General features: G+C 51.2%; 1 protein-coding gene across 1 annotated transcript in view; it reads right to left on the bottom strand.

Annotated features, from left to right (window-relative positions):
* Window positions 1-14,367: 14,367 nt before the first annotated feature.
* Window positions 14,368-18,409, bottom strand: part of PYCR3 (pyrroline-5-carboxylate reductase 3) — a 28,407-nt gene continuing 24,365 nt past the window's right edge. The window contains exons 5-6 of the mRNA XM_040352209.1: window positions 17,466-17,558; window positions 14,368-15,022 (exon numbers count right to left, since the gene is read on the bottom strand). Of these exons, the coding sequence (XP_040208143.1) occupies window positions 14,840-15,022; window positions 17,466-17,558 (276 nt within the window). The 3' untranslated portion in view covers window positions 14,368-14,839. The remainder of the gene's footprint in view (window positions 15,023-17,465; window positions 17,559-18,409) is intronic.

Raw genomic sequence — 18,409 nt, 5'->3', positions numbered from 1 at the left:
TAATACCACCTGCCCTCATCTATATGCACTCATCTACCACTAAGAGGGTATGCTACCACCCTGAGTATAGGGTGAGTGTGGCCAGTGGAACTTCCCCCCAAGTTTCATCTGCCCTTACTCCCCCACACCTAGCATACTGGTAATACCACCTGCCCTCATCTATATGCACTCAACTACCACCAAGAGGGTATGCTACCACCCTGAGTATAGGGTGAGTGTGGCCAGTGGAACTTCCCCCCAAGTTTCATCTGCCCTCACTCCCCCACACCCAGCATACTGGTAATACCACCTGCCCTCATCTATATGCACTAATCTACCACCAAGAGGGTATGCTACCACCCTGAGTATAGGGTGAGTGTGGCCAGTGGAACTTCCCCCCAAGTTTCATCTGCCCTCACTCCCCCACGCCCAGCGTAATGGTACTACCCCCTGGCCCCACCTATATGCACTCATCTACCACCAAGAGGGGACGCTACCACCCTGGGTATGGGGTGAGTGTGGCCAGTGGAACTTCCCCCCAAGTTTCATCTGCCCTCACTCCCCTATGCCCAGCATACTGGTAATGCCACCTACACTCATCTATATACACTCCTCTACCACCAAGAGGGGACGCTACCACACTGGGTATGGGGTGAGTGTGGCCAGTGGAACTTCCCCCCAAGTTTCATCTGCCCTCACTCCCCCACGCCCAGCATACTGGTAATACCACCTGCCCTCATCTGCCACCAAGAGGGGACGCTACCACCCTGGGTATGGGGTGAGTGTGGCCAGTGGAACTTCCCCCCAAGTTTCATCTGCCCTCACTCCCCCACGCCCAGCGTCATGGTACTACCCCCTGGCCCCACCTATATGCACTCAGGGCTGATCCAGGAAATATTCGATTGCCTCTCGGGGGATCAGGAAGGAATTTTTTCCCCAGCATTGATCATACTTTGCTGGGGTTTTTCGCCTTCCTCTGGATCAACTGCCTCACAACCCAGTACACCCACTCATCTACCGCCAAGAGGGTATGCTACCACCCTGAGTATAGGGTGAGTGTGGCCAGTGGAACTTCCCCCCAAGTTTCATCTGCCCTCACTCCCCCATGCCCAGCATACTGGTAATACCAACTTCCCTCATCTATATGCACTCCTCTACCACCAAGAGGGGACGCTACCACCCTGGGTATGGGGTGAGTGTGGCCAGTGGAACTTCCCCCCAAGTTTCATCTGCCCTCACTCCCCCACACCCAGCATACTGGTAATACCACCTGCCCTCATCTATATGCACTAATCTACCACCAAGAGGGTATGCTACCACCCTGAGTATAGGGTGAGTGTGGCCAGTGGAACTTCCCCCCAAGTTTCATCTGCCCTCACTCCCCCACGCAATGGTACTACCCCCTGGCCCCACCTATATGCACTCAGGGCTGATCCAGGAAATATTCGATTGCCTCTCGGGGGATCAGGAAGGAATTTTTTCCCCAGCATTGATCATACTTTGCTGGGGTTTTTTCGCCTTCCTCTGGATCAACTGCCTCACAACCCAGTACACCCACTCATCTACCGCCAAGAGGGTATGCTACCACCCTGAGTATAGGGTGAGTGTGGCCAGTGGAACTTCCCCCCAAGTTTCATCTGCCCTCACTCCCCCATGCCCAGCATACTGGTAATACCACCTGCCCTCATCTATATGCACTCCTCTACCACCAAGAGGGGACGCTACCACCCTGGGTATGGGGTGAGTGTGGCCAGTGGAACTTCCCCCCAAGTTTCATCTGCCCTCACTCCTCCACACCCAGCATACTGGTAATACCACCTGCCCTCATCTATATACACTCATCTACTACTAAGAGGGTATGCTACCACCCTGAGTATAGGGTGAGTGTGGCCAGTGGAACTTCCCCCCAAGTTTCATCTGCCCTCACTCCCCCACACCCAGCATACTGGTAATACCACCTGCCCTCATCTATATGCACTCAACTACCACCAAGAGGGTATGCTACCACCCTGAGTATAGGGTGAGTGTGGCCAGTGGAACTTCCCCCCAAGTTTCATCTGCCCTCACTCCCCCACACCCAGCATACTGGTAATACCACCTGCCCTCATCTATATGCACTAATCTACCACCAAGAGGGTATGCTACCACCCTGAGTATAGGGTGAGTGTGGCCAGTGGAACTTCCCCCCAAGTTTCATCTCCCCCACACCCAGCATACTGGTAATACCACCTGCCCTCATCTATATGCACTCAACTACCACCAAGAGGGTATGCTACCACCCTGAGTATAGGGTGAGTGTGGCCAGTGGAACTTCCCCCCAAGTTTCATCTGCCCTCACTCCCCCACGCCAAGCATACTGGTAATACCACCTACCCTCATCTACCACCAAGAGGGGACGCTACCACCCTGGGTATGGGGTGAGTGTGGCCAGTGGAACTTCCCCCCAAGTTTCATCTGCCCTCACTCCCCCACGCCCAGCGTAATGGTACTACCCCCTGGCCCCACCTATATGCACTCAGGGCTGATCCAGGAAATATTCGATTGCCTCTCGGGGGATCAGGAAGGAATTTTTTCCCCAGCATTGATCATACTTTGCTGGGGTTTTTCGCCTTCCTCTGGATCAACTGCCTCACAACCCAGTACACCCACTCATCTACCGCCAAGAGGGTATGCTACCACCCTGAGTATAGGGTGAGTGTGGCCAGTTGAACTTTCCCCCAAGTTTCATCTGCCCTCACTCCCCCATGCCCAGCATACTGGTAATACCACCTGCCCTCATCTATATGCACTCCTCTACCACCAAGAGGGGAAGCTACCACCCTGGGTATGGGGTGAGTGTGGCCAGTGGAACTTCCCCCCAAGTTTCATCTGCCCTCACTCCCCCACACCCAGCATACTGGTAATACCACCTGCCCTCATCTATATGCACTAATCTACCACCAAGAGGGTATGCTACCACCCTGAGTATAGGGTGAGTGTGGCCAGTGGAACTTCCCCCCAAGTTTCATCTGCCCTCACTCCCCCACGCCCAGCGTAATGGTACTACCCCCTGGCCCCACCTATATGCACTCAGGGCTGATCCAGGAAATATTCGATTGCCTCTCGGGGGATCAGGAAGGAATTTTTTCCCCAGCATTGATCATACTTTGCTGGGGTTTTTCGCCTTCCTCTGGATCAACTGCCTCACAACCCAGTACACCCACTCATCTACCGCCAAGAGGGTATGCTACCACCCTGAGTATAGGGTGAGTGTGGCCAGTTGAACTTTCCCCCAAGTTTCATCTGCCCTCACTCCCCCATGCCCAGCATACTGGTAATACCACCTGCCCTCATCTATATGCACTCCTCTACCACCAAGAGGGGAAGCTACCACCCTGGGTATGGGGTGAGTGTGGCCAGTGGAACTTCCCCCCAAGTTTCATCTGCCCTCACTCCCCCACACCCAGCATACTGGTAATACCACCTGCCCTCATCTATATGCACTCATCTACCACTAAGAGGGTATGCTACCACCCCGAGTATAGGGTGAGTGTGGCCAGTGGAACTTCCCCCCAAGTTTCATCTGCCTTCACTCCCCCACACCCAGCATACTGGTAATACCACCTGCCCTCATCTATATGCACTCAACTACCACCAAGAGGGTATGCTACCACCCTGAGTATAGGGTGAGTGTGGCCAGTGGAACTTCTCCCCAAGTTTCATCTCCCCCACACCCAGCATACTGGTAATACCACCTGCCCTCATTTATATGCACTCAACTACCACCAAGAGGGTATGCTACCACCCTGAGTATAGGGTGAGTGTGGCCAGTGGAACTTCCCCCCAAGTTTCATCTGCCCTCACTCCCCCACGCCCAGCATACTGATAATACTGCCTGCCCTCATCTATATGCACTCATCTACCACTAAGAGGGTAAACTACCACCCTGAGTATAGGGTGAGTGTGGCCAGTGGAACTTCCCCCCAAGTTTCATCTGCCCTCACTCCCCCACACCCAGCATACTGGTAATACCACCTGCCCTCATCTACCACCAAGAGGGGATGCTACCACCCTGGGTATGGGGTGAGTGTGGCCAGTGGAACTTCCCCCCAAGTTTCATCTGCCCTCACTCCCCCACGCCCAGCGTAGTGGTACTACCCCCTGGCCCCACCTATATGCACTCAGGGCTGATCCAGGAAATATTCGATTGCCTCTCGGGGGATCAGGAAGGAATTTTTTCCCCAGCATTGATCATACTTTGCTGGGGTTTTTCGCCTTCCTCTGGATCAACTGCCTCACAACCCAGTACACCCACTCATCTACCGCCAAGAGGGTATGCTACCACCCTGAGTATAGGGTGAGTGTGGCCAGTGGAACTTCCCCCCAAGTTTCATCTGCCCTCACTCCCCCATGCCCAGCATACTGGTAATACCACCTGCCCTCATCTATATGCACTCCTCTACCACCAAGAGGGGACGCTACCACCCTGGGTATGGGGTGAGTGTGGCCAGTGGAACTTCCCCCCAAGTTTCATCTGCCCTTACTCCCCCACACCCAGCATACTGGTAATACCACCTGCCCTCATCTATATACACTCATCTACTACTAAGAGGGTATGCTACCACCCTGAGTATAGGGTGAGTGTGGCCAGTGGAACTTCCCCCCAAGTTTCATCTGCCTTCACTCCCCCACACCCAGCATACTGGTAATACCACCTGCCCTCATCTATATGCACTCAACTACCACCAAGAGGGGACGCTACCACCCTGATTATAGGGTGAGTGTGGCCAGTGGAACTTCCCCCCAAGTTTCATCTGCCCTCACTCCCCCACGCCCAGCATACTGGTAATACCACCTGCCCTCATCTATATGCACTAATCTATCACCAAGAGGGTATGCTACCACCCTGAGTATAGGGTGAGTGTGGCCAGTGGAACTTCCCCCCAAGTTTCATCTGCCCTCACTCCCCCACGCCCAGCATACTGGTAATACCACCTGCCCTCATCTATATGCACTCAACTACCACCAAGAGGGGACGCTACCACCCTGAGTATAGGGTGAGTGTGGCCAGTGGAACTTCCCCCCCAAGTTTCATCTCCCCCACACCCAGCATACTGGTAATACCACCTGCCCTCATCTATATGCACTAATCTACCACCAAGAGGGTATGCTACCACCCTGAGTATAGGGTGAGTGTGACCAGTGGAACTTCCCCCCAAGTTTCATCTGCCCTCACTCCCCCACGCCCCGCAATCTGGTAATACCACCTGCCCTCATCTATATGCACTAATCTACCACCAAGAGGGTATGCTACCACCCTGAGTATAGGTTGAGTGTGGCCAGTGAAACTTCCCCCCAAGTTTCATCTGCCCTCACTCCCCCACGCCCAGCGTAATGGTACTACCCCCTGGCCCCACCTATATGCACTCAGGGCTGATCCAGGAAATATTTGATTGCCTCTCGGGGGATCAGGAAGGAATTTTTTCCCCAGCATTGATCATGCTTTGCTGGGGTTTTTCACCTTCCTCTGGATCAACTGCCTCACAACCCAATACACCCACTCATCTACCACCAAGAGGGGACGCTACCACCCTGGGTATGGGGTGAGTGTGGCCAGTGGAACTTCCCCCCAAGTTTCATCTGCCCTCACTCCCCCACGCCCAGCATACTGGTAATACCACCTGCCCTCATCTATATGCACTCAACTACCACCAAGAGGGTATGCTACCACCCTGAGTATAGGGTGAGTGTGACCAGTGGAACTTCCCCCCAAGTTTCATCTGCCCTCACTCCCCCACGCCCAGCATACTGGTAATACCACCTGCCCTCATCTATATGCACTCATCTACCACTAAGAGGGTATGCTACCACCCTGAGTATAGGGTGAGTGTGGCCAGTGGAACTTCCCCCCAAGTTTCATCTGCCCTCACTCCCCCACGCCCAGCATACTGGTAATACCACCTGCCCTCATCTATATGCACTCATCTACCACTAAGAGGGTATGCTACCACCCTGAGTATAGGGTGAGTGTGGCCAGTGGAACTTCCCCCCAAGTTTCATCTGCCCTCACTCCCCCACGCCCAGCGTAATGGTACTACCCCCTGGCCCCACCTATATGCACTCAGGGCTGATCCAGGAAATATTCGATTGCCTCTCGGGGGATCAGGAAGGAATTTTTTCCCCAGCATTGATCATGCTTTGCTGGGGTTTTTCGCCTTCCTCTGGATCAACTGCCTCACAACCCAATACACCCACTCATCTACCACCAAGAGGGGACGCTACCACCCTGGGTATGGGGTGAGTGTGGCCAGTGGAACTTCCCCCCAAGTTTCATCTCCCCCACACCCAGCATACTGGTAATACTACCTGCCCTCATCTATATGCACTAATCTACCACCAAGAGCGTATGCTACCACCCTGGGTATGGGGTGAGTGTGGCCAGTGGAACTTCCCCCCAAGTTTCATCTGCCCTCACTCCCCCACGCCCAGCATACTGGTAATACCACGTGCCCTCATCTATATGCACTCATCTACCACCAAGAGGGGACGCTACCACCCTGGGTATGGGGTGAGTGTGGCCAGTGGAACTTCCCCCCAAGTTTCATCTGCCCTCACTCCCCCACGCCCAGCGTAATGGTACTACCCCCTGGCCCCACCTATATGCACTCATGTACCACCAAGAGGGTAAGCTACCACCCTGGGTATAGGGTGAGTGTGGCCAGTGGAACTTCCCCCCAAGTTTCATCTGCCCTCACTCCCCCACGCCCAGCGTAATGGTACTACCCCCTGGCCCCACCTATATGCACTAATCTACCACCAGGAGGGTCCAGAGAAAATGGGGTGCCTTGCAGATAAGTTGGGCTACATGCCCAGGTAAAAACAGGACTAACATTTATTTACTAACACACTGGCCAACATACAATCACTGGCATGCACTGACCTACACTAACAGACGACGTCCAGATGTACATAAACTGACCGCTCCATGCTTTAGATAGATTCACACACACACACACACAACCACATTAGAGAGAGTAGATCGCACACACAGATTATAGGATGAGGCCTACTACAAACATACATCCAACATTAGAAAAAGGATGACTAGCATCCAGTAGGGTAGCTTAGTGTAGTTAGTGTAGGTCCTGCCCTAGAAGAGTCTACCTTGCCGTGGTGGGCAGGCTTGGAATCTCTTGGTCAAAAGTGTGCCAGCAAATGTGCGAGAGGATCGCTACATCTTCACTTCTGCCCAATTGATTTTACCAAAGGACTCTTGGTTTAATCAGAGTATATATAGTTGGAAAAGGAAAAAATGTGTATAGGTCCAGGGCTGGACTGGGACAGAAATTTGGCCCTGGACTTCATCCAGACAGGCCCACTTTAATTTTAAGTGTCCCCCTCGCATCAGAGTCCCCCTTACATCAGTGTCCCCCCATCAGAGCCCCCCCTTGCATCAGAGAGTCCCCCTTGCATCAGAGCCCCCCTTGTATCAGAGTATCCCCCATCAGAGTCTCCCTTGCATCAGAGTGTCCCCCCTTGCATCAGAGTCCCCCTTGCATCAGAGTGTCCCCCCTTGCAGAGAGTCCCCCTTGCATTAGTGTTCCCCTTCAGTGTCTCCCCCCTTGCATCAGAGTGTCCCCCCTTGCATTAGAGTGTCCCCCTTGCATCAGAGTGTTCCCCCTTGCATCAGAGTATCCCCCCTTGCATCAGTGTCCCCCCCCCTTGTACCAGAGAGCCCCCTTTACATTAGAGTGTCCCCCCTTACATCAGCGTGTTCCCCCTTGCATCAGAGTGCCCCCCTTGCATTAGAGTGTCCCCCCTTGTACCAGAGAGCCCCCTTTGCATTAGAGTGTCCCCCCTTACATCAGCGTGTTCCCCCTTGCATCAGAGTGCCCCCCTTGCATTAGAGTGTCCCCCCTTGCATCAGTGTCCCCCCTTGTACCAGAGAGCCCCCTTGTACCAGAGAGCCCCCTTTGCATTAGAGTGTCTCCCCTTGCATCAGAGAGCCCCCCTTGCATTAGAGTGTCCCCCCTTGTACCAGAGAGCCCCCTTTGCATTAGAGTATCCCCCCTTACATCAGCGTGTCCCCTATTGCATCAGAGAGCCCCTCTTGTATCAGACTGTCCCCCATTGCACCAGGGTGTCCCCCATCAAAGTGCCCCCCCCCCCACCTTGAATCAGAGTGCCCCCCTCTCCTCCCCCTCCCACATGTACTCATTTACAGCTCTCCAGAAAGGCAGCATTGTTCCTCTCTCCAGTCATGTGACAAGTGAAATGTTAAATCGGCGATCAATACGTAAAACGTGAGTAATATCACTATTGTTGATAAAAAAACGATACAGTGGAACCTCGGATTGCGAGTAACGCTGTTAAGGGGCGTTTCGCAATACGAGCAATTTCTTTTTTTTAAATCCTGACTCGGTCGTCTCGCAAAACAAGCAGAATTCAAGCCTCTGCGGTGTGCAGTACCGCATCTGGTCCAGAGGTGCGGGGGTGCCGGAGCCAATTGGAAATACTCGCAAACACTCCGTTCCTGAGTGTTTCCGAGGGCAGCCGAACGATCTCTGAGTATTTACGAGTATCTCCCCCCACCTCTGGCCACATGCGGTATTGCATGCCATAGAAGTCAATGTGGAACAAATTATTTCCGTTTCCATTGACTTCTATGGGGAAACTCGCTTTGGATTACAAGCATTCTCCTGGAACAGATCATGCTCGTAATCCAAGGTTCAACTTTAATCATGGAAAAAAAAAATATTTAAACAGTAGGAACTCCGCTTTAGTTATTAGTTAGTTATTTCGGATTTTCAGATTTTCGAATTTAATTTTTTTCTCGATCATAATGAATGACCCAAAAAAAACGAATGAAATTTAGACAAAATAATTTTTCGGCAGTGCGCATGTCTAGTAACAACAACCGGAGCAGCTAAGCTAAGCAGCCGCTTCTCCCTCCAACGCCTACCGCCGCTCGCCCGTCCCACTGAGAGATATGAGCGGCCAGCTGGCACATCCGCCAGCAGGCCGGAGACCCGGAAACGGCTTTGATCGGGTCTCGGACGTAGTAACCAGGAAGCAAAGTCATGACATCACTTCCTGGTTACTGGAATCTTAAAGGCGCCAGTTTAAAAATAAAAAAGTATTCAAAACCGCCGCGATCTTGGTGCTTTGAATGCTCTCAGGAGCAGAGGAGGGATTTGGTGTCTTATAGACCCCCCCCGATTCCTCCATAAAGAGGACCTATCACCACCTATTAATATCATATGGGATGTTTACAATCCTTGTGACTGCAATAAAAGCGATCCCAAAAAATTATAATTTTAAAGCGACAGTGTAAAAATAAAAAAAGTAATAATTAAAATGTAATATCTAGGGCCTCGCCTTTAAAAAAAATATATAATGTTTGGGGGTTCTAATTTTCCAGCAAAAAAAAACCCAGATTTTCACATGTAAACAAAAAGCTGCTGACTTTGAATATAAAGACACTTACCTGTCCTCACCCGCGCCGATTCTTTATTTCGGCTTCAGGCGCCAGCACCTTCACTAAGGGGACCCGGGAGTGAGGCCTTCGAACTTCACAGCTGGTTTCCTACTGAGCATGCGCGAGCCGCGCGTTCTGAATGGTACCGCTGTCTTCTAGGACCTGTGTGTGTCCTTCTAGGACCTGCGTGTGTCCTTCTAGAACCTGCGTGTGTCCTTTTAGGACCTGTGTGTGCCATTCTAGGACCTGTGTGTGTGTCCCAGAAGGTAGTGTGAGAGGGAGGAGGGGCCTGACATACTCTGAGATCACCATGGCGATCGTACCAGGAAGTGGGAGAAGGTACCTGTCAAAGCCAGGCACTTCCTCCCTCACCCCAAAAAGTGGCAAATGTGGTAGTGGAAAGGGGGAGGAGCTTCCTTTTTTGGGTGGAGCTTCGCTTTAAATTAACTATTGTTCCAAATAATGTTTAATTACCCCCCCCCCCCTGTATAGTAAAATGAAGGCGGGTGCTGATGACACAGCTCTTTACTCATGTGATCAGCTGTGTCCTATCACATGTAAACATGGAAGTGCCAGTTATCAGGCCCTCTCCTCGCCTCACACTGACAGAGGAGAGCCGGTCAGCGGCATTTCCTCATAGGGGAGACTGTACAGGTAATCAGGGCACCCAACAGTGCCCATCAGTGCTGCCTTTCAGTGCCCATCAGTAACACTAATCAATGCTGCCTTTCAGTGCCCATCAGTGACACCAATCAATGCTGCCGTTCGGTCCCCATCAGTGCTGCCTTTTAGTGTCCATCAGTGACACCAATCAGTGCTGCCTTTCAGTGCCCATCAGTGACACCAATCACTGTTGCCTTTATGTCCCCATCAGTGACACCAATCAGTGCTCCCTTTTAGTGTCCATCAGTGGTGTCCATCAGTGACACCAATTAGTGCTGCCTTTCTGTGTCCATCAGTGCTGCCTTTCAGTGACCATCAGTGACACCAATCAGTGCTGCCTGTCAGTGCCCATCAGTGACACCAATCAGTGCTGCCTTTCAGTGTCCACAGTGACACCAATCAGTGCTGCTTTTCAGTGCCCATCTGTGACACCAATCAGTGCTGCCTTTCTGTCCCCATCAGTGCTGCCTTTCAGTGCCCATCAGTGACACCAATCAGTGCTGCCTTTCAGTGTCCATTAATGACACCAATCAGTGCTGCCTTTCAGTGCCCATCAGTGACACCAATCAGTGCTGCCTTTCAGTGCCCATGAGTGACACCAATCAGTGCTGCCTTTCAGTGCCCATCAGTGACACCAATCAGTGCTGCCTTTCACTGCCTGCTCATTAGTGCCGCCTATCAGTGGCAGCTATCATGGCCCATAAGTGCCACCCATTAGTGCCCATCAGTGCCTTATTAGTGCCACCTAATCAGTGCCCATCAGTGAAGGAGAAAATTACTTACCACGTGATCAGCTGTCAGCCAATGACAGCTGATCATGTGATGTAAACAGAGCCGGTAATCGGCTGGTAGTGTGAGGAGAAACAAAAGCCGATTACAGGCGGCTGTCATCGGGACATCGGTCCTGATCAAGGAGAGCAGCCGCCTGCTCATCTCTGCCACCTAACAGTACATAACAGTGCCACCCATCAGTATGACCTACCAGTGCCACCTATCACTGCCCATCAGTGCCATCTATCAGTAATACCCATCAGTGCCACCTTATCTGTCCCCATCAGTGTCACCTTATCAGCGCAGCCCATCAGTGCCACCTCATCAGCGCATATCAATGAAGGAGAAAAATGACCTGTTTTTAAAAGTTTCCATCTTTTTTGTTTGTTTAACCCTTTCATGCCTAAGCCTATTTATGACACATTTAGGTAGATTCACAAAGAGTTAGGCCGGCTTATCTACAGATAAGCCGACCTAACTCAGAATCTACGCCGCCGTATGTTTAAGTGTATTGTCAAACAAAGATACACTTAAACATACCTAAGATAGTCCGGCTTGCGCCGTCCTATCTTAGCTTGCAATGTTTTGGCTGACCGCTAGATGGCGCTTACATTGCGGCCGGCCTAGATTATGTAAATGAGCTTGTACGCCGATTCCCGAACGAACGCGAGCCCGCCGCAGTCGATTAACGTCGTTTCCGTACGCGATAGGCCGCCTGAAGTTATTCCACCTATGAGGTGGAATAACAATGTTAAGTATGGCCGCCGTTCCCGCCGCGAGGTTCGATTTTTTTACGTCGTTTGCGCAAGTCGTCCGCGAAATCGGGATTTACGTCGTTTACGTACGCGTCGAAATCAATAGGCCCGTACGGCGTACTTAGCCGCAATGCGCACTGGGAAATGTAGGCGCCCGGCGCATGCGCAGTGGCAAAAAACGTCAAAAAACGTTTCCTCATTTCCATACAACACGCCCCCCTCCAAGTCATTTGAATTAGGCGCGCTTACGCCCGCTCGTTTTTAGGCTACGCCGCCGAAAATTAGCAGGTAAGTGGTTTGAGAATCATTACTAACCTAAATAATTTACGGCGGCGTAGCCTAAAAAGACTAGGCTGCGCCGTCCTAATTTTAGGCCAAGGTACGTGAATCTACCTATTGGTGTTTACAAGTTAAAATCAATATTTTTGGCTAGAAAATTACTTAGAACCCTCAAACATTATATATATATATTTTTTTTAGCAGAGAATTTAGAGAATAAAATGGCGATTTTTGCAATATTTTATGTCACGCGGTATTTGTGCGGCGGTGTTTTAAACACAACTTTTTGGGAAAAATTTACTTTCATGAATTTTAAAAAAATGAAAAAGTAAAATTAGCCCAATTTTTTTGCGTAATGTGAAAGATGATGTTACGCCGAGTAAATAGATACCAAGCATGTCACGCTTTATAATTGCACGCACTCCTGGAATTGCGACAAACTACGGTACCTAAAAATCTCCATAGGCGACGCTTTAAACTTTTTTTACGGTTACCAGGTTAGAGTTCCAGAGGGGGTCTAGTGCTAGAAGTATTGCTCTCGATCCGACGATCGCGGCGATACCTCACATGTGTGATTTAAACAACGTTTTCATATGCGGGCGCGACTTCCGTATGCGTTTTCTTTGTTGCGCAAGCTCGCTGGGAGGGGGGCGCTTTAAAAAAAAAAATTTTTTATAATATTAAATTGTGTTTATTTTTTTTTACATTTTGATCACTTTTATTGCTGTCACAAGGAATGTAAACATCCCTTGTGACAGTAATAGGTGGTGACAGGTACTCTTTATGGAGGGATCGGGGGTCTAAAAGTATTTAGATCGCTGAAATCGGCGATTCTGAATACTGTGTACTTTTTTAAATCCGGCGCCATTGGCAGCCGAGAAACCCGGAAGTGACGTCATGACGTCGCTTCCGTGTTTTCACTGCGGACACTGAATCAAAGCCGCTTACGTTTCATAGCGCGCCTGGACGATGGAGGCGCCGGATCGGGTCTCCCGGTGGGACGGGAGGCCCGGTCAGAGCGGCGAGAGGTCCCCTCCCGCTCCTCCGGCATAAGAACCGAGTGGCTTTTAGCCGCATCGGTTATGTCTGGATAGCCGATCGCTGGCTCTAAACAACGGTACCGGGATGATGCCTGGGGCTGCAGGCATCATCCTGGTATAACCCCCGAAAGCCGAGGACGCACATATGCGTTCCGTCGGCGTGAAAGTGTTAAAACCCCCGCAGGGATTAAATACCACCAAAAGAAAGCTCTATTTGTGTGAAAAAAATGATAAAAAATAGGGATGTCCCGATACCGATACCCAGCATTTCCCGAGTACTTGTACTCGGCTGAAATGCTCCGATGCCTCACCCGATACTTGTCCCCCTCCGTGCGCTCTTCTCCCCCTCCCTCCCCCCGTGCTGTCTTGTCCCCCTCCGTGCGGCTCTCCCCCCGTGCTGTCTTGTCCCCCTCCGTGCGGCTCTCCCCCCGCTGTCTTCTCCCCCTCTGTGCCGATCTCCCCCTGTGCCGTCTTCTCCCCCTCCGTGCGGCTCCCTCCCCCCCACTGTCTTCTCTCCCTCCGTGCCGCTCTTCCCCGTGCTGTCTTGTCCCCCTCCGTGCTGCTCTCCCCCCCCGTGCTCTGTCTTGTCCCCCTCCGTGCCGCTCTCCCCCGTGCTCTGTCTTGTCCCCCTCCGTGCTCTGTCTTCTCCCCCCGTGCTGTCTTGTCCCCCTTCGTGCTCTGTCTTGTCCCCCTCCGTGCCGCTCTCCCCCGTGCTCTGTCTTGTCCCCCTCCGTGCTCTGTCTTCTCCCCCCGTGCTGTCTTGTCCCCCTTCGTGCTCTGTCTTGCCCCCTCCGTGCTGCTCTCCCCCCCCGTGCTCTGTCTTGTCCCCCTCCGTGCCGCTCTCCCCCGTGCTCTGTCTTGTCCCCCTCCCTGCTCTGTCTTCTCCAGGGCTGATTAAAATTTTTTTTTGCAATAAATCATTTAAAAAATAAAATGTAAATAATAATAATAATAAAAAAAAAAAAAAAACACACACTGACAATCCACTACCCCCCCCCCCCTCTAAAAAAAAAAAAGAAAAAAAAAATCACTGTAAAAAAAAAAAAAAACGCCACTGTCACATGCCATTAAAAAAAGAAGTATCGGTATTCGGTATCAGCGAGTACTTGAAAAAAAGTATCGGTACTTGTACTCGGTCTCAAAAAAGTGGTATCGGGACAACCCTAACAAAAGTTCATTTGGGTACAGTGTAGCATGACCGCGCAATTGTCATTCAAAGAGTGACAGTGCTGAAAGCTGAAAATTGGTCTGGGCAGGAAGGGGGATTTAAGAGCCCAGTAAGCAAGAGGTTAATAAACGTAAACGAAACCAGTAAACAAACCGTAGCAAGTGAAAAAAAGTATATATAAAAAAAAAATAAAAAAAAAAAGAGTGCAAAATGTTGCCTATTTTTTATAAATATCCCCAATAAGAATAACTGACACATTTCAATATACAGATTTTATTCGGCAACATTTTTCTAGAAGAGAACACAGAACTGCCGATACAAAGACACAGAATGTACTGAGGGAATGTCGGGGAAATTTTGCATTTGTTACGCCTTTTAAGGGCGGGGGAACCCTTTAGGTAAACTTGCTTGCAATTTATTTATCGCTATTTGTGTTCCACTGACAGAACTCCCAGAGATGAGAGTAGAACCACACAGGGGGACAGCGAGGAGCTGCAATGTATATTTCTGTTTTTAGAATCAGAAAAGTTCTAGTTTGGTCCTCCTGGGATTGCTTGTCTCCGATATGGGAGTGGTAGCTCCTCCCCCGAGGTACAAATTGCTGTTCTTGCTCTGCAGGTATTGTAATACATTACAGCCCCATCCATTGTCTAGTCACAGTGGGGAAGCCGATGACGAGTTGGAAGGATCTCTCTCGTTGAATTCTCTCAATGAATGTGTGGAGCTGTTAGCGCTTGTCCAGATCTCTGGCTCGATTTGTTGCAGCTTCCACAGCATTCATTACTGTGGCCCTCAGGGCCCCCTTCTCCAGTTCATGGAGTCCGTGTATGGTGGTGCCTCCGGGGGTGCAGACATCAGAGCGCAGCTTTGCGGGGTGTTCCCCACTTTGTAGAATCATCTTCGCTGCCCCCTGAAATAAGAGAGGTGAGTTATCTACAGCGGTGGTGGCAAAACCTTTCCGACCACTAAACTCAAAATTCTGAATCCCGCGGACCACCAACATGAATTTCACATGCCCTATACAGAGTGCTCCGGCTCTCTGCCCCCCCCCCCCCTCGCACCACACTGCTGCCTTATACACACAATGCACCACCTCAATGCCCCCCTCACACCACACTGCTGCCTTATACACACAATGCTCCACCTATCTGCCCCCCCCCCCCCACACCACTGCCTTATACACGCAATGCTCTACCTCTCTGCCCCCCCTCACACCACTGCCTTATACACGCAATGCTCCACCTATCTGCCCCCCCCCCACACCACTGCCTTATACACGCAATGCTCTACCTCTCTGCCCCCCCTCACACCACACTGCTGCCTTATACACACACACACACACACACACAATGCTCCACCTCTCTGCCCCCCCTCGCACCACACTGCTGCCTTGTACACACACACACAATGCCCCCCCCTCGCACCACACTGCTGCCTTATACACACTCAATGCTCCACCTCTCTGCTGCCTTATACACACAATGCTCCACCTCTCTGCCCCCCTCACACCACTACCTTATACACACAATGCGCTATCTCTCTGCCCCCCACCCACACACACACCACACTGCTGCCTTATACACACAGAGCTCCACCTCTCTGCCCCACCCCACAGCTGCCTTATACACACAATGCACCACCTCTCTGCCCTCCCTCACACCACACTGCTGCCTTATACACACACACAATGCTCCACCTATCTGCCCCCCCCCCCCACACCTTATACACGCAATGCTCCACCTCTCTGCCCCCCTCACACCACACGGCTGCCTTATACACACACAATGCTCCACCTTTCTGCCCCCCTCGCACCACACTGCTGCCTTGTACACACACACACACACACACAATGCCCCCCCCCTCGCACCACACTGCTGCTTTATACACACAATGCTCCACCTCTCTGCTGCCTTATACACACAATGCTCCACCTCTCCCCCCCACCCATTGCACCACACTGCTGCCTTATACGCACAATGCTCCACCTCTCTGCCCCCCTCCTCCATTGCACCACACTGCTGCCTTATACACACACACACACAATGCTCCACCTCTCTGCCCTCTCCTCGCACCACACTGCTGCCTTGTACATACAATACTCCACCTCTCTGCCCCCCTCCCCTCACACCCAAATGCTGCCTTATACACACACACACACACACACACACACACACACACACAATACTCCACCTCTCTGCCCCCCCTCACACCACACTACTGCCTTATACACACATTGCTCTACCTCTCTGCCCCCCCCCCCACACTGCTGCCTTATACACACAATGCTCCACCTCTCTGCCCCCCCCCCCCCACACCAATTGTATTTAGGTTTGGACTGTGACTGGGCCATTCTAACACATGAATAGGCTTTGATCTAAACCAGGGGGGTGTCCAAACTTTTTTCAAAGAGGGCCAGATTTGATGAAGTGAACATGCGTGAGGGCCGACCATTTTGCCTGACACTCTTTGAACCATTAAAATTCAGTCTAAGTGTGTTCCTCCGAGCAACTAATACACGGCCCAACAAGAATTATCTTGCCTTTGTGGCTGTGTGTGGGGAAGAGATGAGCTTGGGCGTGTTATTTGGATATACTGTATATATTTTATCTGTGGCCCCAACGAATCCCAGAGTGCTGCTCAGGACTAAGGATGAGCTTGGGCGTGTTATTTGGATATACCGCATTTATCGGCGTAGAATATGCACAGCCTCACCATTGCCACCAATGCAGCCTCACCATTGCCATCAGTGCAGCCTTATCAATGCCCATCTGCAGCCTCGGAGGGCGTGGGACGAGTGCCGATAGATTACAAACAGGAGAATCTCTTATTTACTCTGTGGCCGCTTTAATACAAAGTCCCGCCTCTTATGATAGACAGAACAGTCGTCCAATGGCATCCCAGGAGACGGGACTTCCAATACAGACGCTTCATGTGATGGTGCTCGTCCTGCCCCCTCCCTGTCCCCTCCAAGGCAGCGCCGATAAATACGGTATATATCTTTTGTGGCCCTGGGGGCCACAAACAATATATATATATATCCAAATCCCCAGGGGGGCCATATTAAATCAACAGGGGGCCGCATTTGGCCCGCGGGCCGGACTTTGGACATGCCTGATCTAAACCATTCCATTGTAGCTCTGGCTGTACTTTAGGGTCGTTGTCCTGCTGGAAGGTGAACCTCCCCCAGCCTCAAGTCTTTTACAGACTCCAACAGGTTTTCTTATAAGATTGCCCTGTATTTGGCACAAGCAGTGCCACCTTTCCGCCGTATAAGTTAGTAATACGGGTGGCAAGTGGTTAATTAGACCCTGAATCATACATTTCTTTCCCCTCTCCTATGAATATATACTCACCAGCAGAGTCTGGGCTGCAATGCGGCTGGACAAGGCACTGGGCATCCCCATCTTCACAGCGCCATCCGCCAGAGCTTCCGCAAACAGGTAAACCTGGAGACAGAAAACAAGAAAACGTGAGAAAGCCAAGATACGGGAGATCAGCGGCGTCATTAACAACTACTTAAGGACCGCCCGCCGCAGTTGTACGTCGGCTGTTTGACGTGGAATACCGTTGTTATGGCAGCAGCTAGCAACCATAACCCCCGGTATCCTCTTCAACAGCGGGCGGTCCGCCTTCGGATAACAGTGGTCTCAGCGCCGGATTCGCCGATCCAGTGGTCTTAGCCATTGTTTAGCGGAGCTGTCGGTAGTGCTGGAGAAGAAGTGAGGGAAAGACGGTCCCCACTTGGCTCCATACTATTGGATGGCGGAAGCAACGTCAAACGTCCCCTCCTGCCCAGTGGTCTTGAGGGGGAATTTTTTATTTTTTTTTGCCCAAAAAAAAGACATTTACATTTTTTAATTATTTTTCATTACATTTTAGTGTAAATATGAGATCCGAGTTCTTTTTGACCCCCAGATCTCACATTAAAGAGGACCTGTCATGCTTTTTTTTTTTTATTACAAGGGATGTTTACAAAATCGCCTCCGCCGCTACCGACGGCTCCAGTAAGTGGCGGAGGGCGCGGGAGAGCGGCGGGAGCCCTCTCCAACCGCCGATAACGGTGATCTTGCGGCGAATCTGCCACGGAGACCACCGTTATCGTTTACAGGACCGCTCACGCTAAAGATGGATATCTCGGTTGTGGCAGCAGCTGCCCTTACCGAGATATCCATTTAAAAAAAAAAAGGACGTATATCTGCGTGAGGAGGTCCTTAAGTGGTTAATGCAGCAAATCTCTTTATTTTGGGGTAAGAGCAACTGCCAGCTACAGGTGAGATCGAAGTCAATCGTCCCAAAA

Source organism: Rana temporaria, chromosome 5, assembly GCF_905171775.1.
Source record: "Rana temporaria chromosome 5, aRanTem1.1, whole genome shotgun sequence".
NCBI lineage: Eukaryota > Metazoa > Chordata > Amphibia > Anura > Ranidae > Rana > Rana temporaria.
The sequence above is the reverse complement of the archived record's forward strand: the minus strand, read 5'-3'. Positions and strand labels throughout refer to the sequence as shown.